This window comes from Aythya ferina (genome assembly GCF_964211825.1).
Source record: "Aythya ferina genome assembly, chromosome: 6".
Classification (NCBI taxonomy): Eukaryota; Metazoa; Chordata; class Aves; order Anseriformes; family Anatidae; genus Aythya; species Aythya ferina.
In genome coordinates, this window is record NC_140303.1 from 21,865,571 (window position 1) to 21,881,722 (window position 16,152).

The following is a 16,152-nucleotide window of genomic DNA, read 5'->3' on the forward strand; positions in this document are numbered from 1 at the left end:
GCTTTCAACCCAAGCGGTGGTGCTTGTGCTATTAAAAGTATTCCAGGTGCTCCATCTTTCATGAGATTTCTATATTGTCAAGAATATTGGGTAGCCTGGGGCTGTATGAGCTGCAGTGGCAGCATGGTTGCTCTTAATAGAAAGGAGGAGTCAATGCACTGACTCCAGGCACAAAATTGTTCTTCCAGTCTTATGTGGGAAATACAGGAAGGACACATTTGCAAACCTGGTGCAGTTTAAGTGAGTCTTTCGTTATTCTCCTTGACTACCTTGTAAACCTAGCTGTTTGATTCTGTCTTGGAAATTCAGATCAATGTGTTTCGGTTTGCAGAGATGAACTAAATACGTTTGTATTACTGGTTTACAGGCAGAAGAATTAAGCCATAGTATTAGCAAAGTGTATCTTCTCTTCGTTTGCTTCTGTCTCACTGTATACTTATGATTTTTAACATGCATGGAAGCTGGAAAGCTACTGACAACGTTTTTTCAGTACCAAAATGTACTATCTAGGAAATACTTCATTTTTACTTATGTGTCAGCACATATTTAAAAACAGAAATTTCAGCGTGAATAATATTTGAGATTTCATTTTCTCCATTTTTGGCTTAACAAAAGAATTGTCAATTTCCAGCAATGTAGCATACTGGTAACTCTGAGTTTTCAAGTGAAGGAGGTCAGGCTTTTAATGTTACAAAATCATGTGTTAAGTAGTGTTAAAAATCTCCTGGGCTTTAAATAATGACAGATATCATGAGACATCAGACAATGCTCAGACCTGATTTTTTTAATTCTTTTTTTTTTTCAAGACATAATTATAAAAAATCATGTTTTTATAAGAAGGTTAGGCAGATACTTCATAGTTTTCAAAGTAAAAGATTTTGCAGCAACCCTGGAAATTACTTTTAGAGCATGTCTGTGAGAACTTGCTGAGTTGTCCTTGTTGCAAACTCTACTTATATAGTATTTTGCATGCCAAAGTGAACTTCTTTCCTTGTACTTTTTGCTGTCTGGTTGTGGTGTGCAGCCAGCTTTTAATTGGAAACCAGACACCTGTGTTAGCATGGTACCAAGTCTGAGCTAGTAAATGCTGCCTTTTAGCAGGGCTTGTGTGCTGATTTCACGCCAGTGGCCAAGTAAACTCCACAATACCGTTCTTTCATTCCACCTCCTCAAACGAAGAAGGAGAGAAAATATGATTAAATTGAAAAAAAAAAAAAAAAAAAAAAAAGGTGGTGGTGGTGAAAAAAAGATAATTTAATCAAAGGGAAAAGAGAAAAAAAAATAAGCAAAGGCTGAACAGAAGCAAGGAGAGAGAAAACAATTATTCTCTGCTTCCCATCAGCAAGCAATGCTTGGCCACATCTTGGGAATCAGGGCCTCAGTAAGCATAGTGGTTGTTTTGGAGGACAGACATTTTCATAACAAGAGCCCTTCCTTCTCCTACTTTTTTTTTTTTTTTTTTTTTCCAGTTTTATGGCTGAGCGTGCCATCATAGGTATGGATTATCCCTTTGGTTGGCTCTGGTCGGCTGCCCTGGCTGTGTCCTCTCCCTGCCTCTTGCCCACCCCAGCCTGCTGGCCTTGGGGGGCTTGGAGCAAGTCTTGGTGCTGTGCCAGCGCTGCTGAGCAGTGGACATAACGTTGGGGTGATGTTGGTGCTGTTCTAGCGACAAGTGCAGAGCACAGCACTACGTGGGCTGCTGTGGGGAAAGTTAACTCCATCCGAGTCAGACCCAGTACAGCTTGTTAGCTTGACTCAATACCATGCTCAGGTTAAGATATGGCTCACCTTCAGAGAAATCCAGCCAGGTGTGCATGTGTGTATATGAAATGTACTTGCATCTAGTGCAGCAAGAATGCTGCATAGATAACTTACATGTTGTGGAAAGTAGACAAAAACATCCCTTCCCTTCCAATCATTTTTCCTCTTCACCTAGCAGTTTTTTTTTTTGTTTTTAATTGGGTAGGTCACTGGGCAGCAAAAAACAGTTGTTCTCTTATCTAGAAGTAGAAAATTGAAGCATTTGTGAAAAAAAAAAAAAAGAAGACATACAAAACTTCTTTTCCCATGTCATCATTTTGCAAACATATAAAACAAGCAGAGAGGACAAACTTGAAGCTTCCCAAATGCAATGCCATTCCTTTTATACAAGTCCTTGTTTATAAATATACCTTGTTCACTTAACAGATTTTGATGACTGCAAAATGTGGGGTGTCTGTGACCAACTGTGTGAAGATCGTGTGGGACATCATCAGTGCCACTGTGTGGAAGGTTATTTCCTAGAGCATCATCGACACTGTAGGGCCAACACCTCAGGTTAGTGCAAGAAGTGCAAGAGTCTTTTGCTGTTGTTGGACTAATAAATAGAATTTAAAATGAGGCAGCTCACAAAACTATAACATACATCTTGAGGTTTTAAGGTCAGGACAGCATTCAGAACATCAGGAGAGGTCAACAAGAGACTGGCATGTATGTGCTGGCACCTGTATGCTGGTGGAGCTGGCCGCCTGAGCAGAGCTGCTTCTCCCCAGAACCATGGCTTCGGGGCCCCAGCCCTTATTCAGAATTCATGACCTCCCCAGATTTGGGAGATCCTTGCCAGAGCCATACTTAATAGATGAGTTCTTGTTCCTGTGGGAGGCGGTTTCCTGACCCAGGTTTCCTGACCCACTTGCTGTGTAACTCGGTGGGAGTGAAAAATCAGGAAAAATCCTCCTTTTTTAGGAGGACTGTACCATGCAGGAAAATGTTTTTGCTGAATTGTGAGTTCAAACGCAACAATGCTTGCCTCACACAGAGTGTGGTTCCCCATCAACAGCAGGCAGCTCCTCCTGGTTGTTCACCTCCTGCTCTGTTCTGAAAGCAGACCCTGGGAAGCTCTTTTTCTGTGGAGATGTGAGAGCCTGCCAGGCTTTTGTGTGAGACAGGTGTTCCTGCCTGCAGGAATGGGAGTCCCTGGTTGGCATGGCTGATTAGTGGTCTTGCTTTTCTGAAAAGCACGAATTTCCCAGTTCCCTCCCCCTTCTTTCTTTACAACTGCTGCAGAGCAGCCATCATTCTGCAATTTTCTAAATATGTCCTCAAAAAAGACAGAATTTTCGGAGCTAATGAAATTTGACTGTATTAAGATGTGCATATGCCAGCACAAGGAAAGATTATTCTGTTTTGAGGAAAGTTCTGTATCCTTCACAAGAAGCTTTCCATTCAAACTAGTGTGACTCTTAGGCCACTGAGTTGTTCTTGTGTTGATTTTCTATCATTATTGTGGAGTTCATACATGCTCTAAATTGGTTTCCTTGGATTCATTTTTACTGGGGAGGGTTCTCAGTGTAAGGTAAGATTTGGACTTAAATATATTCTTCACAGACATACATTAAACCTTTCAACAGACACCTACTTTGGAAATGAGCTTCCCTTCAAAGACTTACTGGAATCTCTCTTCTGCTGTAAGATACAGCAGAGATCTTCTGAGGAGATGAGGGAATAAAGAAGGTGGAAAGAGCAGTACAGAAAAAGCCTAAGGAACATGGTCTGCCTGCTAGTAAAGAACATCTGAATCCCGCTGGGCAGAAAAATCTTGAGAAAAAATATACTTTGATTAAAGGAGATAGGAGAGTTGAATCTTTAGGAGTTAAGATGCACAGAAGTTTTGTAAAAGTTTTTTTCTGGCAGAGCTTTAAACACGTATTGCTGCCTGGTTTGCATCAAGACTAGAAACTGAAGGCAAATCAAAGCAAATTTGTAGTCACATAGAACCATCTATCCAGGATGTATATATTCATGTATTATAGTGTCCCTTTGCAAACAGCTCAGTTGCAGCGTAGTCATTTATTTGTCACCCTTGCTTTCAGCTGGTGTTGCGTCAATTATTTTTTCCAATGGCCGGGATTTACTGATTGGAGATCTTCATGGAAGAAGTTTTCGTACTTTGGTGCAGTCACAGAATCGTGGTGTTGCAGTTGGAGTGGACTTTCACTTTTATTTGCACAGGATCTTTTGGACTGATACAGTGCAAGATAAGGTGGGTAGAAATTTCGAGAATAATAAATTTTTGTGTATGTGGAAGTAGAGAACAGCCAGAAGCTGAATGTGTTGATAGGCTTTCATTTTTGAGAGCACAAGCTGGCCGTATTTTTGTTTTCTAACAAAAAAGGTCCTTGAAATGTTTTATGTTAATGACTGCATTTTTCAAGCTATACTATTACATGTGACATATTTAACAAAGAATCCTATTATGTGGGAATGTCTTGAGCAACTTTTAATTTTATTTGTGATGGAGTCCAAAAAACTAATTAAGAGAAATAGTAGACATTCTTTCAAAACTGAATAATTTTTTCTTGGCAATTTTTTGGAACATGATCGTTTAAAATGTAAAAACTGTGTGCCTTCCAAGATGATAAAAATCAAATTTCTTCATATACTTCAAATAGCACTGTAATTGAGCTTAGATAACAAATATTGACAGTATTTTGTGTAATAAGCCAATATTTTGTTACATTTTTTTTAAGAGGAAATATTTTAGCTTCAAGGTAGGGTATAACAGAGTAATTAAAAAAAAAAAAAACACACATACAAAAAAACCACACCAAAAAAACCCACAAAACAGTCTGGAGACCCTTGTGAAAGTTAGACATCACCCTTCTTCTTTCTTCTCCGTGCATAACTTAATGAAACAAAAAAAGTCCCAAATCAAATGGTGAAACTCCAGAATCTTCATCCCCGTGTTGGCTGCCATGCAGAGTAAAGAAGAATCCATGGCCTGCCTCCTGCTGACACCATGTATGCATCAGTTTGGTGTTGCTGTCATTACGAACCTACTTAGAGCTGAAAAGTAGCATTTTCACTACAGTGCCAATGTTACTTCTGTTGGAAAGCACACTGCATGGCTTTCAAGTAGGACAGGAAATGAGCACACAAATTTTTACTTGTTATCAGTTCTGGCATTTTTATTTTCACTGCTGGGAGTTCCTGTTACTGTGATTGCATTGATAGTAGCTGTGTTAAGTCAGGGTCAAATCTGAACTTTTATGAGACAGGAGATTTATCTTATGTCTGTAAAAGGTGCAAATACAAGGTAATATGTGTTTTTCCACTGCACACCCCATATGGCCAGGACTGCCTTTTTATCTGTCCCAATATTGTTCAATCTTAAGTAATTAATTAGGATTAATTAATCTAATTAAATCATAACTAGAGCACCCTGAAGCAAACAATGACATTAAGAATATTCTTGTATGATATGCATTTCTATTCTTAAATTATACTTAAATTCTAAGTATTGTTAGGGATTTATTTTATTTGTCTTTGTTTTTTCTTTTCAAAGATAAAGATGAACTAAAACAGCAACTTGCGGGTTATGTACATTGTCACCTTTATCTCATGTGGTGTACTGCCTTCTCACTTAATGCCCACAAGTTCTTGCATTAGCTAGGTTTCCAAAGAACACAATAGACAGTTAATGGTTTGCTCACTTATCGTTATTTGGACCTGAAGAATATTTCAAATTATACAACCATTTCAGCTGTTATTTTTTCTTGCATATATTTACTTGTGGTAATCTGTATTTTCATATAGATACATTTCAAACTTCATGCTGTTGTTCTGAGAAAGGGATAACGATTCCTAGTTTTTCATATTACCCAGTGTTAGAATCACATGACTTCTGTATAATAACAAATTATTGCATTTATATTGCTTGCTTCATGTAGCTCTGAGCTTGCTTGTAAGATATTACTTCTACTTGAAGCATGATGCTGTTAAAATTAGTTTTAAATAAAAGAGAAACATAAGCAATGCTGAGCCTTCTTTTTGTCTGGATAGAACTTTCCTTTACTTTCTTCACTTTGCAAAGTAAATTTTCCTTGTGATTTCCCTCTAATGACTGGTGCAGTAAGAGCTCCCCCATTGTTTCTGGCCACTCATGAGAGCTTTGCTAAAGCCTGTTAATTTATTTCATTTAATGCAAATACCCTTTCTTGCCAGATTCCAGGAAAGCAATATGCGCTTTCCTCATCTGTTTTTTTAATCCAGAAACTTACCATATGTGCTAAAGAACAAGGCTATTTTAGCTTCTTACTTTATTTTTCTGAAATGCTAGTTAAAGACAAGTTTCCTGTATTTCTTGCATTGTTTTCAAAATCTTTGCCAAAAAAAAAAAAAAAAATAAGCTGTGCAATAGCTTAGTAAGTAATTTTATTGTATCTAGTGGCCTATTGTGAATCTGTGCAGAGTGTGATGACAGATGACTTGTGATTAGCAAAATGTCTTGAGTATTGATAATATTTGTATTGCTTTCAGGTTTTTTCTATTAATATTGATGGATCTGATTTCCAAGAAGTTTTAAATGTTTCAGTTGACACACCTGAAAATCTAGCAGTGGATTGGGTTAACAATAAACTGTATGTGGTTGAGACCAGTGTGAACAGAATAGATATGGTTAACTTGGATGGAACAAACCGTGTTACTCTTATTGCTGAAAATTTGGGAAATCCTAGAGGAATAGCACTTGATCCAACTGTTGGGTAAGTGAAAAGTGTCAGGTCATGGTAAAATATACCAGAAATTCCTTTATTCACATGCACTAGGAGGAGAGCTAACAGACAGCTCAAGGTAGTTGTTTTAGAATCTTATCTAAAATCATTTAAACCTTCATATTCTATCCTAAACTGTTCTACATTACTGTGGGAGAGCTGTACACGGCTTTTAATTCCCTTTGTGTGGTGTCTGCTTTATTGCTTCGGCTCTATGTGCACAAGCACATATCTGAAATGTATCTGTATATGTACAGATATGTTTTCAGACATAAGTATCTGTCTGAAAACAGCTAGACTGTGAAGTTGCTTCCAAGACTAGAAGTTATCCTTGAAGATTTGCGTTACCATCCCCAGATTTCCTAGTATCTGAAATAAAATGGTGGGGTGAAGCTGGGGAAGCTAGTGTCTCGCAGCCCAGTATGCTTCAGAAATGCATGTGAGCCATGGAAACTTAGATCTTCAGAGAACAGCAGGAGGAGCTTTGTGCAGTTTACAGTGATGGATGCTGCTTTCATGATGCATGGATTTGTCACCTGCTTATTCTGGCAGCACACTTAAGCTTGTATTTTACAAAGAACACTCAGTATTTCTGAGGTCTTTTGGGTGAAAGCATGTTTCTTTCTGGATTCATTCTATAAAAGAAGATGCAGATCACTTCTTGGGCAGGATGCATGAAGTGTGTTTTCACTGTATGCTAAGAATTAAGCTCTGGTCTTAAAGACTGCTGGTTTTAAATGATGATATAGTTTCCAAATGCCATGTAAAATGTTGCTTTTTGGGGGTGCAATCTCACTGAAACATGAGACTTCTTTTTTTCTTTCTTTATAGTTATTTATTTTTCTCAGACTGGGATAGTCTGTCCGGTGATCCGAAAGTGGAAAGGGCCTTCATGGATGGCACAAACCGCCAGGATTTGATAAAAACAAAGCTAGGCTGGCCTGCTGGAATAACTCTGGATATTGTATCAAAAAGGCTTTACTGGGTTGACAGCCGGTTTGATTACATTGAGACTGTAACTTATGATGGGCTTCAAAGGTAGGAGGAATATCGTTCCTTGGAGGTTATAGATGTACTGATGATTTTGTGTCAAGGTCAAAGATAAATTTGTTTAACAAAACGGGATTCATAAAGGACGAAAATTCCAACATAATGAATGTGATGTACATTGATAATCTATGGTGTCATACTACTTCTGGAAAATCCCAGTTCCTTCATCATCCTTTGTCTTGTTTCTACATTGAATACTTGCTTACACTTTTTTATAATGTACTCTTACAGTTCACCACTATAGTACACATTTTGATAGTGTCTGCATTTTATTATTTTTGAATACTATGCATTGTCTCAGACCATCCTATCTTTGCATCTTTTTCACAAATGAATTTATTTAAACTGTTGATCTCCAAAGCACGACTTTGTATAATGGGTATTAAGTGCATTGCGTTTTGATCTTTTTACACTTGATATATCTTGTTATATCAATGTTGTCAGAAATTACATCCTCACTCACCTTATTGTGATGCTGTGGAAAATATATCAGCATACAAGAAAGGAGCCTTTGAGTTTTTGTGGGACTGTGCCTTAAAGTATAGTGTTTAGAAGCCTGCTTATCTCTGTATCTGTAATAGGTCTCTGTTACTTAAACACAAGACAAAATTGTTCACTTTCAACATACCTCTTACATAGTGACTTGAAAAGCAGTCCTCTCTCTGCTCAGCTGACTGGCTTATTGCTCAATATGTTCTTTCACTTATTCTAAAAATAACACTGATATCTTTGATCTGCTCCTTTATCTGTATTTTTTTTTTCAAGGTTGTTTTCAGGGTTTAATAAGACAAGACCGTGTTTAGTAAAATCTCCGGTTTTTGGAGATAAAAACTTATCGCTAATAGCAACACCAAAAATCATGTAAATGTTGTGCAAGTGGGAAGAGGAGATGGCATAGTCATCAAACAATGTTAAGATATAGCTTACTGTCCAACTAATTTCATTTCGCATACCTACAGCTTGAACCTAAATCACCCTGAAAACCGTTAGAGTAGAACTGTAGAATTCATCTAATTCGTAGATCTTCCTTCAAGACTCTATGAAAATAATACTGTAGTGTTATTGTTATGTATTGTTTTGAGGGCTTATATCTCTCTCTCTCCCCCTAATGTTTATCTAGAAAAATATTGTTCCAATATCTTGCAAAGAATAGACACAATTTCTTTGGTTTTGCATGGGTTATTAGTTCAGGCCCCATTTCCACAAATCTCTCTTTTATTTTTATTTATTTATTTATTTATTTTTACTGTCTACACTGGATTTTATTTTTGGCCGGTGGCTGTTGCAGCCCTAATATTTTTATGTTCAAGGCTTGAATATTTTAAAATGTTGCAGGTATCCTTTCATTTCCTCTGTTAGCCACTTTCTAATTTTCTCTCAGCATTTATGAATCTATTGATGAGTTTTTGATCATTCACTATTTTCCTGGAAGTGGCTAACATTTTTCATCTCCTTGTTTTCACATTTCTATGTTTTCTCTTTATGCACCCTGTATGTTTAACTTCATGTCTTCGGTTTATTTGTTCATTTTTGCCTGTACTTTGGCTGCTTCTATGTCTAGAGAAGTAAAAGCTAGTGAATAAATTAATAATGCTGTGCTTTTTGATCTATTAAGATAAGTTATTTTCTAGATAATATTTCGTAATTAATTAAAAATAAATCTTTATAACAGGAGAACAATAGCTCATGGAGGCTCAATAATTCCTCATCCATACGGAATCACTTTATTTGAACACAATGTTTATTTCACTGATTGGACCAAAATGGCAGTGGTGAAAGCTAACAAGTTTTCAGAATCAAACCCTCAAGTGATCTACCAGTCTTCACTGAGACCTTACGGAGTGACAGTTTACCATGCTGCCAGGCAGCCATATGGTAAGACAAAGACTAGCTGATAAATAGTGATTTAGGCATTATCTTACCAAAAGATGCTAAAAATTATGGAAGACTTATTTTGCCGTAAAGAACAAATAATTAAGATACATAAATTTTTAGGACTGGTCTTTATCATGCAGTGCTTTCATCCAGGTCCTATAGCTAATGACATGCTAAATGCAACATCTAAAAGCGGGGCTTACAAAACGTGTTGATATTTGGAAGAAACAAACTTGTGCTCATTGAATAGTTTTGGCATTTGGGACTTCCTCAACACCACAATAAGGGTGCAGTTGGAAAATGCTACCAGCATGAATGAGTTTTGTGAGAAACATTTATAAAGTAGATTTATATGTGGAAATTACCACCTTAATGATGGCCTCAGTGCCGTGCACTGTGCATATCTGTACAGAGCTAAATACCTTGAATGCTGGTTAGCTCAGGTGGGTCGTGAGTGCATTCCTGCAATCATACAACAACAGTTGCATGATTTCCATGTGATACAATTCCCACAGAGTTCACATGATTTATTATGGATGCTGGAAAAATGCTGAAAAATCAGAATTATGATTAAAAAAATTGCCATTAGGTTTACAGCTGAAGTTATAATCGTACCTATATTATTTTCCAGTAAGAAATCCTTGTGGAAATAATAATGGAGGATGTGAACAGATCTGTGTTCTCAGCCACAAAACAGATAACGATGGACTAGGTTACCGCTGTAGATGTATACTGGGCTTTGACCTCCATGTAGATGGACAGCATTGTGTTGGTAAGTAAATGCCTTATGATTGCTGGAAATGGTAACGTTCCATTAACTGTAGAGATGTTTCTAGAACCTCTCTTCTGTAGCATTGTGGGTTCAATATGCAAAGGACTTTATGTTTTTCTATCACAGCTGTTTTTATGTAATAATCTCTGCTGATGTTCACTTCAAGCCACAGTGACTTTAACTCACATTCTGTAGCATTTTAAGAGAGTTTGATATGGATTGTGCGTATAATTAAGCTCTTTGCCCTGAAATTAACTGTGGATGCTTGCTAATATGCAGATTTTGCATTATTTTTAACGTTGCGAACTGCTCACTTACAGTATTGCACAAATCAAGTTGGTCTTCCTTTGAATAAGTATGATAAAAATAAGAAATTCAGGTTTGGGGTTGTGGGCTTCCATGAGGAATCCTCTGCTCTCTGGGTGGAGAATTGTCGCTAGGAGGTTTGCCATGTGCAGCTATTGGCAAATTAAGCCAGATATCTTGTCTGCAGTTTTACTGTTTAACCATGCAGTTATACTTCTGGCTACTCAGATACTGTCTGGCAATAAGGTGGCTCCACCAAGCCTTTTAGTTATTCTTATGTAGATCATTGTAAAGAGATCAGCATAGAAGATCTCTGCATCCATGGGGATAATGTTTCCTATAAAGGTATATCAGGACCACAGAAACAATGCAAGAGGAAGACCTGACTACGTCACCTAGTATTCTGGATTGTTTTTGTTTTTTTTTATGCTATTTTATTTTTCATGTCTGTGTATATTTAAATTCATATTGTATCAAGCTTTCTTCTTCGATTTCTAGGATAGTAGTGCTGCCAAAGGAAAACAAAGCTTTACAATTAATGCTCAGTTGTCTCACCCAGTAGGTAAAGGCTGTATCTGGTCTTTTCCTTTGCAGCTGTGCAGCAGTTCTTGCTGTTTTCATCTCAGCTAGCAGTGCGGGGGATCCCATTCAATCTTTCTACACAGGAAGATGTGATCATACCTGTAACAGGAAGCCCATCGTATTTTGTTGGAATTGACTTCTATGCTCAGGATGACACCATTTTTTTTTCAGACACAAGTAAAGACATGATCTATAAACAGAAAACTGATGGTTCAGGTGAGAAGCATTCTTAAGAAATTAAGAGTAATTGTGGTATGAAGAGTAGATTATTTATTCCAAAAAAGCAGTACAAAAATCTCATTGTGAGATATACAGAAAAATCTGTGTCACCTCAATAATATGTAAAATGTTTGTTAAAACCATTTGTTTAACTCATATTAAGCTCATGAAAGTAGTTAGTCAAAAGTCTCTGACAAACTTGAGGAACATGATTTGGAATTAACTATCTGTAGCACTTGTTACAACTTGTATTTGTCATTATCCATCTGTTCATATATGAGACTGAGTTTCTCTGTTTTATTTCCCTATCTGGAGAGCAGGATGCTTGTCATGATACTGAAATACAGAAAAAGAACACTATGTGAGATTTTGGGAGTCCTATTTGTGGTAGTGTAAAGAGTCTATCTAATTTGTAATAATGATCAAAGGTATATTAAGTCACATATAGTGTTTGGAACTTGCTTGATGTCTTAGATCAGAGTAATGGTAGACCACAGCTGACAATCCCTATTGAAAAAATAGGTAGGTCTGGTTGTTGAGTAAGACGTAACTAGAGGGACCGAACAATGTCGTGTCCTTACTGACCTTCATTCATGAAACTCCGTCCAGCAGAAGCTTGTTTTTTCTCATCTTGGCTAGTCATTACTTCTCCTCTTTTGAGTTTGTGCTTTTTAAGCATTATAACTCCTTTGCCTGGAGCGAAGGGCACCCCCTTACACACACACTTTGTTATTGTCTTTATATTAAGTAGCACAGAAGTAGCATTTTTACCAGAGAGAAGCACTAGTTTTGTGAACAGAATAATGTGTTCAGGTTATTTTCTCTGTTCCTAAATATGTACAGTGATTGAGTGTGTTGTAAATTTTAGGAAGAGAAATTCTGACAGCTAATAGAGTGGAAAGTGTTGAAGATTTGGCCTTTGACTGGATCTCAAAGAATCTATACTGGACAGACCCTCGGTACAGAAGCATAAGTGTGATGAGGCTGGCAGATAAATCTAGAAGAGCTATTGTTCAGAATTTAAACAATCCTCGATCAATAGTGGTTCATCCTGTTATTGGGTAAATATTCTTTGATTCTCACTTGAAACTATATGAGCAAGCTAACCTATTTTGTTCACTACCCTATAACGTTATTTAATACTACCCTTAACTTTGACTGTAGGCATAAGTCAAAAGGATCAAGAAAATATTCTTTGTAATATGTGCACTTACTTGCAAATGTTACCTGGAGGATGTATTTTTGCTTGGGTCTTCCTCCCTGATTATAGTTAATTGAAAGACGTAACAATTTGAACAGATATATACATTTCCTGTCAAAAGGAACAAAGCACTTCAGAAGATTTTGAAAATTGTTGTCCACAGGATAAATATTAATTGTCAGTACCACTAGCAGTTGAGGAGGGGAGAGGGGGTCAACACGAAGTTGTGTGGTGTTTTTTTTTTAGGTATGTGAATATAGACACAGACACAGAATTTCTAGGTTGGAAGAGACCTCAAGATCATCGAGTCCAACTCGATGTGGTACAAATAAGAATGTCAGTGTTGTTCACGTATTTGCTCTGCTTAAGTACATTATATAAGCAGGCTTATATGTCATCTGATGTGTTCTTACGTTCTTCTTTCAGGTATATATTCTGGACAGATTGGTTCCGTCCTGCTAAAATCATGAGGGCCTGGAGCGATGGATCCCATGCCTTGTCAATTGTGAATACAACACTAGGCTGGCCTAATGGCCTAGCAATTGACTGGAGGTAAGAGTAATACAGTTGTGTAAATTGTGTGCACTGGCACTTTCTTGTTGAAGATATATTTTTTTTCCAACTTGTTAGAAAGCCTGTGAAATGCAAGATATTTTCAGACAACACCCTTCCTTTCCTCTACCAACCTCTTGACAGATTTAGTATTGTTAATAGAGAAAACCTTAGTTCTTCCTAATAACATCTTTTTTCATTACTTCTACATGTGCCATTTTCATTACTTTTAGTTCTCTGAGGCTGTACTGGGTGGATGCCTTTTTTGATAAAATTGAGCACAGTACCTTTGATGGGCTGGACAGACGGACTCTTGAACGTATTACTCAGATGACTCACCCATTTGGCCTTACTATTTTTGGAGGTAAGTCTGACATTGAAAAGTATTATCTGTTAATATCAAATAATTTTGTTCATATGATGGTACGTGAGATAAAAAATACTGCCTTTGCAATATTGTTTTTGTACAGAAAGCTGATGAAAGCTTCTGTAAAAATATGTTTAATACTACTGTTCTTTTCTAAGTCTGCTTTTATATATATTTTTATTTAAATCATTTGAGTCAGATCAGTTAACTCAATTAGTGCAACAAAGCAGATATAATGTAGTAATTATAGCTTTCAAGTTGTGTGCTTGCGCTGGAAAGAATGTAAATCGCCTCCCCAGAGATGATCAGTAATTTCAGCATTTTTTTAATTGTATGTAGAATTGATTGGATTTATAGTGTGTGTGAAGAAAGAATGCAGCATCTGATGCCTTTTGATATTGGGCAAAAATATCTTTTAAATATTTTAATGTTTTCTGAAGAGAAGTCTTAATGAATTATTTTAAAAATTGTCCTGGAATTTGAAATGTCAGGAGAGTCTGTTATATCTGTCTGGCTCTAAGTTCTGTCTGGCTCTGACTGAAGGGACTCACTGCCTCTGAAATAAGTCCTTTAGTCTTTTTCAGGAAACAGCTATGAAAAATTATTAAATTTACATGAAGTGCCTTGTGGTTTTATCATGTGATGTTTGATCTTTTATGTCATTTTGCACTGTAACTGTAGTATGTTAAATGTCTTTCAAAACAGGTTATGCTTATTTCACTGATTGGAGACTTGGTGCAATAGTTCGAGTGAGAAAGTCTGATGGAGGAGAAATGACTATTATTAGGAGGGGCATTAGTAACATTATGCATGTGAAAGCATACGATGCTCATTCCCAAATAGGTGAGCTCATTTGTTGTGCAGATGAAAAACACAAAATATGGAATAAGAGGCAAAATATCAGGAAAGTAGACTTCTGTTTTCTATTTCAAAAATGGCCTTGCTGAATCACAACTGTGACATGTGCAAGACCCAGCACAAGCACTTACAGTCTTAGGTTCCATATTTCAGTGTTTTGTGACTATATGCAGTTTTTCTCTACCATATCTATTACTGTATTTAATAACATTGTAAAATGGAAATATGACTCCATTGTGTTTTGTGTCATTTTATCAGCAATTACAACCTTGTATTTATCTTTTTCTGGTAGAAGTTTTAGTTAAACTGAACTACTTATTTCAAAGAATTGGGTAAACCTGTATTAATTAAAGTACTATTCATAAAGTAATCACTATGCATAAGTTGATAATTTTTTATTATTTTTACTGTTGAATTCTATGCAGTTATATGATCTAAGCAAAGAATTTGGTATTGTAGTTGACTTAGTAAAATACAGTATGCTTATTAAATGTGATCAAAGCTTGTGTTAAGGTTCGTTACCAATTTGGTGTACAAACATAGGATCAGATATCCTAGCCTTGCTCAGCCAAAGGTCCTCATTTGCTGTAGAGTACTTATTTGCAAACATTTGCCAAAAAAATGGCAGAAAATTGGACAACATTTTATAGCATGTTTTTGGCTTTCTTAAACATTTGTGTCATTCAAGATTTTATGGAATTGAGGACCTACTGATGTACATTCTAGTACTCCTGTCAGTGAACTTGACCCTATTTTGCAGTATAGGCAAAACCAGGATTTGCTCCAGCATCTTTAAATAAACAAACAAACATTCTTATGCAATTACTTTGCACTTTTAATAGTTCCCAAGCTGTTATCACTAGTGTATACATTGATCTTCTCTATCACTTTTTAAGGCTCTAACTACTGTAACAGAGGAACAAATCCCAATGGAGACTGCAGCCATTTCTGCTTCCCAGTACCAAATTTTCAGAGAGTTTGCGGTTGCCCTTATGGCATGAAACTGGCTTCTAATCAACTGACATGTATTGAAGATCCATCCAATGAGCCACCCACTTTGCAGTGTGGCTCGTACTCGTTCTCCTGTGGTAATGGAAGATGTGTGCCTCGATACTATCAGTGTGATGGTGTTGATGATTGCCATGATAACAGTGATGAACAAAACTGTGGTTCTTTAAGTAAGTAGTCCCTGCAAAAAACAGCTGGAATTTGGTGTTTGCATTTCGGAAAGTTTGATGGGGCAGCCTGATTTCCTTACAACAAAGCCCAATTTGTTAAGGTTGTATTTATGGATAAATCCTAAGAGCTATCTGGAAGATCAGTTACTTCAAAATGAATAGGGTAACTCCTAGGAATAGGGGATTCAACACTGGGACACCTAAGGAATGCACGAAAATACTAACTAGTTCTTAAAATTGAATTTGCAGAGTAAAAAATGTCTTGTCTAAAGAAAAAGTTATTTTGTTGTGTAAATTTGAAACACACTGGAATATGACTTGCTTGTCATATTTTAATGCATGGAGAAGGACAGTCTTAATAAAGATGAAGATGTTTTAAAAAGCACAGTAAGAAAAATAACAAAATCATATGCATTGCCTAGTCTCCATCTAAGATTAGCTGTTAAATTAAATAAAGGTGATGCTCTAAATAGAACTTTTTATTATATTTGGGCACTTCTGAACTATTTGTTACATCTTTTTTTTTTTTTTTCACAGCAAAGTGAATTGGAAGTACATTGTTTTATTTCCTGGTTTACCTGGAGTGGCTCATACAAAAGCATTGTATTTTGTTGATCAAATAAATTGAGAGAACGAATGGATAATTAGTTTTGATAAAATAC

The 16,152-nt window shown here is 36.6% G+C and overlaps 1 protein-coding gene across 1 annotated transcript in view; it reads left to right on the forward strand.

Moving 5' to 3' along the window:
* The window catches only part of LRP2 (LDL receptor related protein 2), a gene marked incomplete at its 5' end in the record, with an annotated part of 117,210 nt that overhangs the window by 34,608 nt on the left and 66,450 nt on the right, over positions 1-16,152 (forward strand). The window contains 12 exon segments of the mRNA XM_084523334.1: positions 2,188-2,316; positions 3,852-4,021; positions 6,298-6,521; positions 7,362-7,568; positions 9,253-9,455; positions 10,087-10,227; positions 11,128-11,331; positions 12,203-12,395; positions 12,962-13,087; positions 13,321-13,451; positions 14,160-14,297; positions 15,209-15,490. Coding sequence (XP_084379460.1) covers positions 2,188-2,316; positions 3,852-4,021; positions 6,298-6,521; positions 7,362-7,568; positions 9,253-9,455; positions 10,087-10,227; positions 11,128-11,331; positions 12,203-12,395; positions 12,962-13,087; positions 13,321-13,451; positions 14,160-14,297; positions 15,209-15,490 — 2,148 coding nt within the window.